The 14,525-nt window shown below is 48.3% G+C and overlaps 2 protein-coding genes across 2 annotated transcripts; one reads left to right on the top strand and one right to left on the bottom strand.

The window, feature by feature from the left end:
* Positions 1-1,097: 1,097 nt before the first annotated feature.
* On the bottom strand, positions 1,098-7,058 carry CSUI_001014 (uncharacterized protein; the record flags this gene model as incomplete). The annotated part of the gene is made up of 5 exons (XM_068061220.1): positions 4,140-7,058; positions 3,251-3,302; positions 2,635-2,690; positions 1,995-2,040; positions 1,098-1,208 (listed from the first exon to the last, which is right to left on the bottom strand). Exons 1-5 carry the CDS (start codon positions 5,174-5,176, stop codon positions 1,098-1,100), a joined length of 1,302 nt encoding a protein of 433 aa, XP_067926805.1. The 5' UTR covers positions 5,177-7,058.
* Positions 7,059-7,214: 156 nt separating this feature from the next.
* CSUI_001013 (secondary thiamine-phosphate synthase enzyme) lies at positions 7,215-14,504 on the top strand (the record flags this gene model as incomplete). Its single annotated transcript, XM_068061219.1, has 8 exons — positions 7,215-8,835; positions 9,134-9,393; positions 10,243-10,651; positions 11,527-11,792; positions 12,149-12,257; positions 12,764-12,952; positions 13,641-13,864; positions 14,352-14,504. Coding segments are annotated over exons 1-8 (2,217 nt in total), but the record flags the coding sequence as incomplete, so codon positions are not given.
* Positions 14,505-14,525: the final 21 nt, after the last annotated feature.

Genomic DNA, 14,525 nt, shown 5'->3' with positions numbered 1-14,525 from the left:
AGTGTTGATACGTCTACGGTGACACATATGTAGTCCGGTATTCTCGGTTCATCACGTATCTGCATGTGCATACGCCGAGATAGATGTTTCTATAAATAGGAGCAGAAGAGGTTGTGCCTACCTTTTCGGGCCAGTCCCTCCTTCGTCATCCAGTCTGAAGAGCAAACACAAGAGCCAGTAGACACGACAAGGGAGCCGCAATCCAATAGAAAGACTTATACGAAACAAGAAGAGTCCAATGATGACTGACGGATGCAAGGCACATGGGACAACTACAAGATCGGTAGTGCTATGCCTCAAACTGTATTCATTATGTATGGAAGACTTGCTACAATTTGGTATCTTCTATCTAGTCTAGCTGTATGTTTATATTAAAGTTAGTTAAGCTAAAACCGTAAGAACTTCAAGTGATCGAGGACATTCGGAAGAGAAGCTGGTGCGGGTGGGGGAAGAGACGAAGGAGATGTACCACTAGGCTGATGGAAGGAGGAGAACGAAGAAAGAAGAGAGTCAGAATAGTCCGCTGAAATGACTGTGTGAGCTGTTGGTCTTCTGTCATGATAGTCTTCATCTGACCCCTCTAGCATGCAATACCATACATCACCTCCATCCAGGGGTGCGCCGGTGAAGGTATACTGAGCATATGTATCTATTAGAAAGCAGCAGAGAATAGGGGGGAAAACGACTCGAGGAATTTGAAATGTAGAAGTCCTTTCCATCTATGTTTACATCGTCCCTATCTAATGAGTCGACGCGAAGGAAAACCTCTCTGGTCAGAAAGAGAACTCTTGTATGTACCTATAGCTCTAGCAGCCTACGTTGTTTGCTGACGGTCGACACTCCTCTTATGACCAAAGCATTCCACTGCGCTGTTTTCTCTCCTCGTCTTTCTTCTGTTCGTCTATACTTTCTTATCGAGAGTTCACAGACTACTCCTATTCCATGGCTTGTGAGCACAGAAATATGAAGCCACTGAAAAGAAGATGAAAGGTCACAGTCCCTTCCCTTCGGTCGTGCAAGCCTCAATACTAGGAGCAGAGAAGGAAGAAGGAAGGGAAGCCCGTATGTGTATAGATGTAGAGAGACACTTAGCCCAATCAGACAACTATTCTCTCCAATGAAACCTGTATCCGCGCGGTGATACATGGAGAAGAGCTGTGGAACGATTGAAGAAGAAAGTAGCCAATCTTCTTACCGTCCTTGCCGACCTGAGAGAAGGAGTAGGAAGAGCACAAAAGGCATGACACATGCGTAAGGGAGAAGAATAAGAACGCAGACTCACTCGGAGAGAAGTTTTCATATCTTCCTTATGTGTCAGAAAGGATAGCAGGGATCTCCAAGCCTGCCTAAGAACGATAAGACCTGTCTACGTGTCTTCACACGAAGAGATCACCATGCGTAGCTAAACATAGGCGTGCGCAGTCTCGTGTGGCTCGGCCCCAGCAAGACGTTTCTGAGACCACAGAGTTTTACAACTTCTATGTAAACAAACCGTGATGTCCAAACCGGAGGCATCGGAGACAGAAAGAGACGAAGACGAAAGAAAGGAGGCGAATCCACTGAACCGTTTGTGAAGCGAAGAAGAAAGACAGCGCCATACTGAAAGCTCCACCGGAACAGAGTCTGCTTTGAAAAGCCAAGAACTTCACGTGGATGTAACCACATGCAAATCGCTCAATCTCGCGCCCTAGTTGAGAAATTCCTTCTTTCTCTTCTCTCCCCCTTGAGCTACCAAGAACGAGCACCTCTTCACGTAAAGGGGTACCAGGCTCAGATTCTGTAGCTACCACACCCCTTCTATGCTCATTGAGAGTGTCTCTCTCTTGCTACTTCCTTTCATTTCCGAAACGACTAATAACACCTTCCCGGCTCTCCTCTTCTCTCTTGACGGGCTCACCTCTCTTTGCACGTCACGACAGATATCAGCACGCATAGGAGGTAAAGAAAAACAAACTGAAAGAGAACGAAAGAATGTGTCCGTCAATCACACTTACAGGCCGAGGTGCAGTGAAGTCCTTCTGTTGGGCTGATGGACCATATCTACAAGAAAGAAGAAAAGAGCAGAAATGAAAGCAAGAGAAGTTAAGGGTCGGATTTCGAGGAGTAAAGAGAAACAAAACCACTCCTAACTGTTCAGCCCAACAAGCATTAGGGGAGAAAAAAGGGAAGAAGTGAGAATCTTGTAACGACCGACGATAAACACCCATGAGAGAGAGAGATAACCACAGTCACGGAAGCACATTCGTACTCGAATGGTGACCAAAGAGAGCCTACCTCAGAACACACGGGGAACCGTATTTCCGCGTAAAGGCCAGATGCACTTGAAAGCTCGGTAGAAACCTGTTCTAACGCGAACCTAACGTGCGTCCAAGAGGGTCTCGAGGAAAGAGACTATTGCATAGAGTACGAACAGACCTTCACATGCGCAACTATTCATTGAGCACCAGTCTGTATACACGGAGACATGTGGCACGCGAGGATACATGCAGAAATACACCACAGCAGCAGTATAGATGCCACCATTCATGTGAATTCCGAAGGACATCATCCATGTAGGGCTGGACTGGGAAGAGGGAAGTATGTTTCTTGAAGAGAAAGCCCATAGGTAACAACGTCGAGAGAGAAGACACATACAAATGCTTGCTTCGGAAGAGAAAGGCGGTGATCTTTGCTTGAGGAGAGCGCTTTTCCTGGAATCAAGGAAAGGTCCAAACAGAAACAAAAACAGAAGAAAGCGTAACCGGGTGAAAGACAGCTTTTCCATTTCCTTTACCCTTTCTTCCTGAGCCGGGACCTAGTATTCTAGGCTGCCATAAGAAATCATGAAGATTTCAAACGGACAAGGATAGATACGAAGATCGGCAGAACGGGCAAGAGATATGCACCAACATCAGATACATACGCGATTATGTGAGTTACTGTGTACAGATGTATAGACATATGTTCGAACTCAGATACAGCACTGGAAGACTCCTATTTGCTATGCAAGCAGAAAGCCTATGCATGCACCTATACATATACAATATGTACATATGTACTACATACAGACAGCAAGACCCGTCTAGAAAAAGACTTGCTGAGATAGTGGACAACCATCTGTAGATATCGTTAGTTCGTATGAATCTATACAGAGAACACTCTCTATACATATACTTCATACATACATATATACAAACCCGTGCATGCGCCTCCCGTACTTAAGAGAGCTAAAGTTCTCTGAGAAGAAAGAGCATCCGTTCTCTGTACTTACCCGCGGATCATTCTTAAATGTGCCAAGTACGAACTCTTGCAAATCCTCCACTCTGAAAGAAATGATACGGAGCGCAAAAAACGGAACACCCAGAGACAAAGACAAAGAAGATGGATCGACAAACTGCATGCGCCGAGAATCCCCTAACAAAGAGGAGGAAAAAAGAGTGTGAGGTTAAGCAACAGGGACGGTAGGACTGGTAGAAGAAAAGACAGGCGTTCTCGCGTAGACTGAAGAGAGAATCAGACGCACGCTTTGTTGTAATATACCCGTGTCTACACCCAGGAAGATACTTCCCTTGTGATGACGGTCTCAACTCGGGAACCCTAGCCTGTGTGCATGCATATATGTGATCACGCACACAGGCGTACGCGCATAGAGACGTGGTGCTATGCACATACAGACGGAGAGCAATGGTGCATATCTACTGGGACGATAAACACCTTGGAGGCCACCAATACATACTACCAGGGTACACGTATAGAGCCTACACGGCAGAATGACCAGAAGACAAGTGCCCCTGTGTTGTACCTCTTCATGCGTCTGGCATACACAGAAATCCATATATATATTTAGATGTCAATACAACTATCTGAGTCACGCTAGGACCTCAGTGTTCACCCAGTTAGAGGTTGTCTACAGTATCTCTAGTGTTTGTACAAAGATTCATACAAGATAGAGAGAGAATGTAAGAGAAAAACGACTTCATCAGATGAGATCATAGGTGCTTGATGAATCAAGACTGCGCCTTAGCAAATGCCTCTCACGAAAAACGCATGGCCCGCACGACACGGAGAAAGGGCCCGGTCGCCACACTCTCTCTCCTCCATCCCACCCCCGCCCTTCATAGCTTTGTGAGGTGGTATATGTCCATGATGTAGAAACTTACCTTTTGAATCCAAGGAAGCTTGGAGGAAATGGATCTTCTTCACTTGGTAGCGGGTCAAAGATAGCCACATCTAGAAACTCTCCTTGTTTTCTTGCATATAAGCCTAGAACTCGAATCTTCGAGATCACCATGTACACCGCACCACCGGTCGCAGAGTTATCGTCTTCATCATAGCCTATGTCTCTCAGTTTCTTTTGAGTCTCCATGATGGCTCCAGAGAAATCTCCGACAATATCTTCCATCACTCGACCCTCTAATCTTCGTAGAAGATCAATGGCTTGCAGTTGCGGGGTTGTCTTTAGAGCGTTAGATAGATCCACATCTCGTTTCTGTTGTTCAGCTCCTAAGAGGATCTCACCTAACATACGTCCACTCATTCGTTCACTATTCTCTAACCTCACACTCCACACGAGACATGCCCATCCTGCTTGCTCTGTTGTTAGAACGACAGTCCGACTGGCTCCTGATGTATCTGTTATTCGCCACGAGATGAGTCGTCGTAAAGCCTCATTCTCTTCTCCCCCCCCTCCATTCTCATTCATCGCATTTCTGCCACCGCCTAATCTCCCTGTGGAGGCCGATGAGCTACTTGTACTGCTACTACTGCTTCCATACGTAGGCGTACGTTTCCCGCCACCTTTCCTCACTCCGCCATACAAGAGCAAAGCTTTGCTATTGCTCACACCTCCCCCAGTAGCTGATAACCTCCCTGCTCCTATGCCTAATCCCATACCCGTCCCATCCCCCCCCATACCATCAGCCCGACCATTCATATGTTTACGACTTGATGGAGCACAACAGTGCTTGAAGGTCGAGACAAACGTTGAGAAGAAACCGCCTTCATCTTCATCAGGATCTTCACCTCGACGGGCTCTATCACGTTTCAAATGAATATTGCGAATGACGAAGGAATCGACCGTACCTCCTTCTGAGACACTCTGAGTATCATAGAAGCCATTTCCAACCATCCCTCCTCCTCCATGGCAATGGCCCCCTCCCCCAACGGCGCTGTCATCATCGTCACTTGAGAGGGACATTGTGCTGAAGTCCTAAAGAGCCGAGAAGTTTGAACTTGTGCATATATCTAGTCGTAACGGCTTCGAAATTTGACGTCATGAATCTCCTAACTCGTGCCTGATATAGCGTTGAGAGGCGGAGAGGTAGGAAGCGAAGAACAGGCAGAGACCAAGAAGAGGGAAGGTAGAGAAGTTTGAAAGAAAAAGATGTGAGCGAAAATGGAGAAGCAGAAGGAAAAAACGTGAAAGAAAAGAGAAAAAAGGGGAGGCACGGAGGGAAAGAACAAGGGGGGTCTCGTTTACAAAGAAGGAGAAACAGAAAGAGAGAAGACGAGACGAAGCGGACAGGAGATACACAGGGAATGCTTTGATTTTACTGGGTAGAAAGGAGAGCGTGTGAGATAAGCCCATGGATACAAGTAATAAGGAAAAAGAAGCGAGACTCCAAGGTGTGACAAACAAAAACAACGGGGGAAAGGATCTTCGAATCGTCTCTACCTGAGTAGTTAGGAGAAAAGAAGTCCATTTGAACTCAACAGAGATGGTCATTCGTTTATCGGACAAGCTGACTGCTGCTTACTAGAGAGCAATGGCGTGTATGTACGGCTGGGGATCAGTTGCGTCTCTGGAGAAGAAAGGCCGCCACTACACGTTCCGTGCATAGTGTACTTCTGACCCAGAGAGGAAGACAAAAGAAGCAAAGGTGACCTACGCACGTACATCCTGTACACAATGCAGCTGTGAATACACTTCACCTAGTTGAGCTTCTATCCCTTCGTACATACATGCTCATGGACAGCGGAGTCGCTCTAACACCTGAGGTAGAGTGCAGAGGTGTGAAGCTCCTGATTAGGTGAATCTACAGGAAATTCGAACAGAATATGAATGACAATAAGAAATGAACTGCCCTCTCTTCCCTCAGTCCATTTAAAGAGAGACAGGAAAGTGAAGAAGTGACCAGCGACTCGTTCTCTACATGCACTGAATCATGTGCTCAAGGAAACTTCCTTGTCCTCTCCTTTCCCGCCCTCCCCGGAAGAAAAGAGCTCTTCCTCCTCGTTGCCCTCCTCCTTTCTTCAGTCTTCTCCACATGTCTTCATATTTGTTTCTTTTTTCATTGAGCTGGTTGTCTACTCTGCTTTCCCACTTTCCTCGGGTTACAAAGAATAAACCCGCATACACCTGCAGCTCCTCGTCGGAGAGTCCCTTCTCTTCTCTTCCGATCTATAGAGCAAATCTTTCAGACAGTGGCCCATCTGCAAAACGACTTCTGCAGAGGTACGCAGAAGGAAGTGAATAAGTAAGAGATGTCAGAGGAAAGAGGAGCTGAAGACAGGAGTGGTGGAGGAGACAAAAAAAGGTAAGACGGAATCACTAGCGATACAGCAGGTCCCTGATTTAGGGAAGATAGGAGGGAAGAGAAACAGCGACTGTATTGAGAGTACACCGGGAAACGGCTGAGCGAGACAAAAGAAGAAAACTGGGAGAAGTGGACAGGGGCTGAAGAGTGGAGATGCGCGCCGATGAGAGGAGACAAAGCATGGACGCGCTTTTACTTGTGAAAAGGGGACGTCAGAGAGACAAGGCGTTACGGAAGACAGAAAACGAAACGGGAGAATGAGAGGAAAGACGAGAGAACGGAGCACGCAGTTCCTAAAAAACGCCGGCAGAAGAAAGGAGAGAAAAAGAGAAAGCTCAGGAGAGACGAGGGCATGAGAAAAAGACTGAAAAGCAGCAAGACCTTCTAACGGGAGAGCGCTTTCCTGCATGATTCATTCTCGCGATTTCACCTGAAAGAGAAACCAAAGGCGGACTTTCCCAAACAAGTCAAAACGGCTAGGAGAAAGAAGGAAGCCATAGAGAATCCATATGCAGGAAAAAGAAACAATTTTCTTGGAGGGGGAAAAAAGTGAAAAAAGAGGCTTGAATCTAGGGCGCTTAACAGCTTTGACTTGCCGCTGTCGATTGATTGTTGTCAACCGTATCGATGCTGTCGCTGTTCCAGATTTTTCATCGTCTCTCAGAGAAAATTGCATGTGCGCAAGTTACTTTTCTAGGAGAAAGGTGTGAGTTGCTGTGTCTAGACGGAAAAGCTTTCATTCGTTTTCTGTTTGTGATTCACTGAGCGGAGTTGATAGCCAGTCTCGTTGAGAAGCCTGAGAAGGTGTAGATCGGCAATTTCTGCTGTCTTCTCAGAAAGTATGCAGAAGGGAATCTCGAATGATTGAGCTGTCTTTGTTTTGCTTTTCCTACTTTTCTGGTGAATTCTACGGGTTTTTCCTGCGGCTGACTTAGACCCCGAAGGTCAATTGCTATGAAGTGAAAACGGGGAACCTCGTGGTAGGACCAGAGACTCCAAGTCTAGCCTGCACAGTCGGTCTGTCTTCTTTTTGATTACCTTTTTTCACGTTCATTCAGCATCCTCCTCCGTGTGTGTAGAGCCGCCATCTCCAGCTTTTGACCGGAACTCAGGATCAGTGTACAACTCCTTTTGGAGATGCCAGTGCGCGTTGTGTTCGCTGTTGGAATGTAGCTTGAAGGAAAGTGACTTTCCTGCCAGTGCGCGTTGTGTTCGCTGTTGGAATGTAGCTTGAAGGAAAGTGACTTTCCTCCTTCTTCCTTGTGTAGAGACAGTTTGTCTCCACTCTCGACTGACGAGGGCGTGTGCACGCACGTCTACCGTGTTGTCCCACTGATGTGTATGGACACCTCAACTGCAGGCAGAAGCACGGTACTAGCGCATAGGGATTTGTCTATGTGGAGAGGCAGTGAAGAGCAATTCTTCTCGTCCAGCTATGGACCACCTCTTCTTTTTCGTTTGGCTTTTATTCCTCTCATCACTCGAAGACATCTCCTCGAACACAATTGACTCTCGCTGCTACCCTGCCAGGTATCCAAGATACTATCCTCCATCCAGACTCCGCCCTGTCTACTTTCTAACCGCATTCTTTTTCTCCCTCTCCCTCGATATTCCGTTATTTCTCTGATCGTCATTGTTCCTTCTTACGTCTCATCCTTCTATCGTTTCTCACTTCTGCTGATTTCTGCTCTCGGCAACAATCCGATATTCTCCATGCTGGACTTCAACCTATATCCTTCTAAATTTCTCGTTCCTCTTTTCTTTTTCTTTTCGATCCTTCTTTCATCTGGTTTTTCTTGTTCTTCATCTCTTCTTTTCGCGCTACCTTCTTCTACTCCCCTTTATACGTCCATAGCTTCGCCTGCACCTCTTAATGCAACCACGTCTACGACAACCATGAAGCCTTCTTCACGCAGTACACGTTCCCAATCGACAGCTTCTTCTCCGTCAACGCTCTATTCTTCTTCTTTTCCCTTAGCGCAGCGTATTGTTCGCCTCCAGAGTTCTAGTCAAGGATGCCACCTCCTTGGGGGCACCGTGGAACGTGAAGTTTTGAGACTTCACGAAGATTTCTCATCTTTTCTTTCCCACAGAGAAAAAAGCGGTGACACTTCAGCCCCTTCATCTTCTTCAGCTTCCTCCTCTTACTCCTCTTCTCTTTCTAAGCAGTCGAAGATGGGACGGAAACAATCGAGTGGGACAGAGACACTTTGGGTAGCTCATTTAGCTGTATGTACACCTGGCGTTGGGATCTCTGTTAACGAGAACGCAGATCCTACGGTCCGGAGAGATATGAAGAAAGTTCTTGATCTTTTGACGGGTAAGTCGCTCGCTTTCGGATGTCCCTCTCTACAGCCGAATAGAGAAGATGGGCAATTTATCCTTTCTTCATTCTCTGGGAATCGACACGTAACCTTCCCAGTTTAAGAAGCTATGCTTTCTCGAGTTTCGAGAATCTCCAAGATACGCCCTAGGAAATCTAGTCAGGATGGATGTCCTAGCATTGGTAGAGTTGGTGGTGAGACAACACGATTCCTTCGTCTTGAGATGCTTCCCTTTCCGATCATTTTTTCTCTCCCTTCTGTCCATCTCCTCTCTCTCTCTTGCTTCTGCTGTAGAGCAAGCTACCCCGTTGCCACCTAGGTTCGCCTGGCCGTTGTTAGTCGGTCAGAGTATAAGCATACCCTTCAGTTCAAGTAGGGGAATGTTACTAGGCACTTGGCAAGGTGTCTATATTATCGATGGCCGGGGTCGTCATGATGAGAAAGGCCGTGCTGGAGAAGACGTTGAGGTGGTCATAACTCTCCTTCCTGTTCTTCATCGAGTGCAGCGCACTGTGACCGCTCAACGGAGAGGATGCGAAGACCTGAGGAAAGAGGTGAGGTCAGTAGGTAGAAAGATAGATGGATTGAACTAATACTACGTTCCTACTACCTGTTTTGATTGGGCTACTAGCTACGAAAACTATGGCTCACGAGGGAGGGTGTGCCTTCTTCGTACGATTTCAGTACTATACGTAGGACCCACGATACAGTGTAATGACAAAAGACGGAGTGGAGTTTCGTTGCGTTCACTGCATAGGTTGCGGCATGGTAATAGCTCCGCTGCCGCACTCGCGCTTTTCTACTGTCATACTTAAGTGCTTGAGATGAAACGAGTTGTAGGATTGGTAGAGAGAGTGACTGGTTTGGTACGACCTTGTCTATCTCTTTTTACGGAATGCTTTGTCTACTGCATGACCATATTCTAACCCACATGGATTCTTAGCCAACCTGTCTCCCTTCTTCGCATTCGTCTTAGGCCACGCTCTGTATGTTACTGATTCTCCGTGGGATGCACGGCGGGATTGGAACAAGAGGAGTCGAGAGAAGATGTGGAGTATTCTTTGTAAAACATCTGTCAAATGCTCTATATTACGTTACATCCGCTACCCTGCATTTGCCGACTTCTCATCAGGAAGGTAGCTGTCTCTGTCAGTTTGCGCATCTTCATGCTTGCTTCTCTCTGTTTCGAATCATATTATTCGTGGGGGGACGAAGAGGGGGTAGTCGCTTTAAAAAGTGCACTGCAAGCATACGACCGGGAGTGAGAGCTATCCTCTGTCGTAATGCCGAGACAGAGAGACCACGGACCAGGAAGTTGCCTCAGAACCCCACAGGGAACGTGTGCCCCGACTAGCAGCGTCGTTTTTGTCTTTACACCCTCTCTGTTCTTCTGTTTCTCGTAGATAGATACCTTTCTTTCGGCAGTTCAGGACGCAGTGAAGTCCCAAAGACAGGGAGGCAAGCGAGGCTACCAGCGCAGCGACAGCGACGACTTTGATGATTCGTCTCGACAAGACAGCGGATGGGGTATTCCTCTATTAATGCACATATGGACACAGCATACGTCCTGTTCTCTCTCTGTTCTGCCTTCAAACAGCTTGAGAGATGTTGAACCTGTCATGAGCTCTGTTGTTCCCGAGAGTTGGAATAACAAGTATTTCCAACACACATACGAAGGTCCCGATGATATGCCTGCTCATGCCAAGACTACTCTCTTCAGTCCCGAAGTCATGCTGCCTCTTCGTCTCCTTGGATCTTCTCCAAGGCTCGACTGCAGGCTCCACGAAGAGGCAGAGAAAGAAAAACAGCGAGGTAGGTCGGCAGAGCTGAGTCCGGTTATGAAGACGGACCACACTTACTGCATTCAACCGTAAACTCTCTTGAGTGTGGCTTTCTGGCTATGTTCTTGTCTAGCGCAAACTTCTCAGCTGGACAGTAGTTTTCTTTGACGAAACAGACCGCCGGAGCCGAGTTCTCAACTGTTTATTAGCAGGGTCAGCTCCTGTGCAAAAACTGTCTGAGTTTCTTCCGGTTGTTTCGATGGGGGGAGGGGAGAGGTCTTTTTCGATGTGTGGGCGACCTGATGTAAGACAGACTAACTAGCGGTCGTCGAGTCTGTTTCAGTCTGTCTCTGGAGGAATGGCTGACTAACTTCGGTCGTAGGCTTACGCGCGTTCTCGTCCGTTACTGCGGCAACGGAGGGTGAAGTCCGGCGTGCATGATACGAGTAACCGGGAGTTTTGCGGGTGCTGGTGCTCTTAGCAGGGAGGGACGACTCCTACTCAAGACCTCCTATGTCTTGTTCAACAACATTTTCAATCCTTGAGTTCCTACTAAACTCTTGGAAGCCGCCGATGAAGTGTCATTGTGTCTAACTAGCCCCGTGTACCCAAGTGGTGGTTCAAATTCGTTGTACAGTTTCCGCTGTGTGTGCAGATACCTTTGTCGGTACTGAATGAAGTGTCTTTCTGCTGCTGAGTACGGTGTGTGTACATTGTTGGTAGCAATGGTGTCGGAGCAAATCCACACCTGAGAAGCGGGTTTCGTCTTTCAGGGTGACAGTGCGACTTTCGTCGCGTTCTGCGTGTCTCTTTCAAGGTAGCTAGGCGCCCAGCGTTCCTGTATCTTCGCTGACTGTACATGCTGTCTTGCTGTGCGTGTGTTTTTTTGGTTCGTCGCTTCTTCAGCCATCGCGGCCCATGGACACCATGAAGCAAGTCGCCAAGAGAGAGACAAGGGACTCACAGAAGGAAAAGGACTGACCGCGGATGACTTCCTGTTAACTGTCGACTTCTGTAAGGATCAGACAGCAGCTTTGAATGAACACAGAGATACTGGAGGTTGGGGAGGGGGACATTCTCGTAAGCTGGTTTTGAGTGCAGTCGGAAGTGATACGATGACATCTTCTGGGACTACTGAAGACGGCGGAAAAAAAGAAAATCTTGTTATATGGGTGAGTCTGAGGTTCAGAAAGAATCATACCCCGGAGTGACTGACCTATGGAGTGACTGCGATGCCTATGCTATGAAGTGAGTGGAAGCCCCTCCATACTCTCGATCTTGTACTGAAAGAGTATCGTCTTCGAAACCCATCATATAACAATATATGGCACGTGAGCTGATGGACACAATACCGGACGGATCCTTGAGCGAGTGGTGGTGAAGTTCCAAACTGTGCAAGCATTCTATGGGGGACCTCTTCTCGAAATGAGGCCTAGATTGAATGCCGGGCATGTAGTTCACCTACATCATCCGGTCGTCACCACAAACAGCTGTGACATGAGTCTCTTTTTGAGTTGGCTATCTATAGGCTGCTGAGCGAGAAAGTTCCCTCATTGTGGTAGAGATAAAGAAAGCTGAGTTCATTTACTTGGGACTCAGCGGTAGCAATCTTTCTTACAGAACGGTGGATGTGCAAGGTAATGTGGTACATGGATAGGACGAAAGCCACACTTCCATGGGTTTCCTCAGCACTCGAGACGGAGACGTTGTCTGCGTGTGTATGTACTCTGCTTCATTTGACCATATGGGGGAGGGATGTTCCTTCACATGAGTGTTCATAAACTGTTGCCCGCGAGGTCATTCCTTTGAGAATGGTTTGGGCCGGGCCACCGTGAGGTGTCCGAGTGTGGAGTGCGTGTATACTTTCCTCATGGGGAGTTGTCAGTGAGAGTTCTGTCTTGCGGTCGAAGACACACGAAGTTCAGGCTGTCCAGGGATGCTCGACAACGGCTTTTTGACATCCGGTGGCAAGGAAGAAGACCAATTTTGTCTAACTTGCACGCCAGAACGCCGCCGCTTGTGCACTTTTCGCGCGGCCGTGTTGGGCTCATGATGCCCCGAACGGAGTGTAACTGCAAGTGAGTGTGTGAACGCAAGAAGAACCTTTCATCTCCGCTGGTATCTGTGTCTTGTTTGCATACAGAGGCGAGAAACCGTGAAGGTCGACATTACTCGACAAACGGTAGAAGAAGGAGCTTCCTTGGGCGCTTCTATCCAACAGGTGTCGTTACTGCGGTTACCGGGAATCTTTCGTGCCCTGATTTTCCGTTCTCCGGTGTTGTTATAGCTCGGTTCTTGACATTTCCGTCTCTGAAGGAAGTAGAACAGTTCTGTAAGACTCCCTCGCAGAGGTCTCTCTGAGGGGCCTGCTCGGGATATTCGGAGTGCAGCCTCATGAAACACGAGTTGAAAACACAGCTCGACATCGTAGCACAGAAGGGCGCAGCGCCAGGGAGGAAGAGGAGGGAGAAGCATTTTCTGCTCGAGCGGTGTTACACGTGGGGGGGGTGGTAACGAAGAGAAAGTTTAAGAGGCGGTAGGGACAGGCCACCACATAATATTACGAAGCACTGGGTAACCGTGGCGATGTACTTCCTGGTTATTCAGTGCAGCAGTGTGATACTAGGGAGAGAAACAGCCTAGACAGCCGGCGGTCTTCGTGGTTGTAGCATTCTTGTCAAAAACCCCCTGTGTAGTTCTTTCATTGCTGAATATATGGGGTGGCATCTCGTTTATCGACCTTCAGCTTCTGCTGCGGCAGCTATTTCTCGTGCAACTTTTGAGACTGCCGTTATGTTTGCCACGGTATTCATTCCTATTGAGTGCGCGCCTCCGCACGATAACACCACGAAGCGGATTATGCTGTACTTACGCGCCGCCATGTTGACTTGGAAGCTTCACGACAGGGGGTCGCATGGACCGTGGACGTCGCGACAAGAGACCATGTTTTCGGCCTCCCCGCGACTCGGTTCATAACGTTGCGTCAAGATAAAGCTGCTTGTGTAGGCTTATGCACATAGGTCTTCGGGCGCTCTCTCTCTGGCACGGATCTCGGAGTCATTCACTGCTTTGCCCGGGCGGTGAACGCGGCCATAGCAATAGTTTCCAAGGGGGACACCGATGGATCTATGGTTTCTTCTACATGTTCGGATACCTCAGCTTCTACTCGTCAACAGGGCGGTACAGAGGACAAAGGACAGGGGCCACAGCTAGCGCGGCTATTGAGAGCCGTACTACCTGCCAGGTAAGATCTGTTTGTGGGAGCCTGTATTTTATTCCGCATTCCAGCTCTTTCATGCAGTTGGAAACACGTACAGGTTACCGGCGTGTTGTGTCTAACTTTTAAAGGGTACAGTCTGTGGGGGTTTGCACGCCGGAAGCAGATCCCACTGGCGTGGTGCCTCCGTAGAACAGGGCTCCTCGCATTGTAGTCGTAAGTGGAGAGGTACTCCACAGCACACTGTTGGGTAACAGGCGGAGGGTCGTCCCTTCATTCATTGGCCGTACGCGTTTAGACGACAGGCGTTCCGAGGACGGAACACACCATGCGGAACAAGCTAGGGCGCCAGGGTACCCGCTGCACACTCTTGTCGCCGCCTGCGAGGGTCCCCAAAGTAGTCCCGATCGTTAGGATAGTGCATACCGACACCTGGAGGGGGAACCGATTGGCTGTGCTCTCTGTTACTGGGTCCTCTTGGCCTGCTTCGCCGTGTCTTTACATTATGGCACAGCTACGCGGACAAGGAGAGAAACGACAGAAGTGCGCTGTTGAGCTCGGTGCGCGCAGCCCTACTCGGCAGTGGCGTAGTGGTGCCCGTGCGAAAAGGGAAATTGCACCTTCCTGCGCTACATGGCGTTCATCTGTTTCTGAACCACGATGCGGCAGGAAGGTGCAATTTCCCTTT

Source organism: Cystoisospora suis (assembly GCF_002600585.1).
Source record: "Cystoisospora suis strain Wien I chromosome Unknown contig_401, whole genome shotgun sequence".
NCBI lineage: Eukaryota > Apicomplexa > Conoidasida > Eucoccidiorida > Sarcocystidae > Cystoisospora > Cystoisospora suis.
Note: the sequence above shows the minus strand (reverse complement) of the source record. Positions and strands in the feature narration are given on the sequence as shown.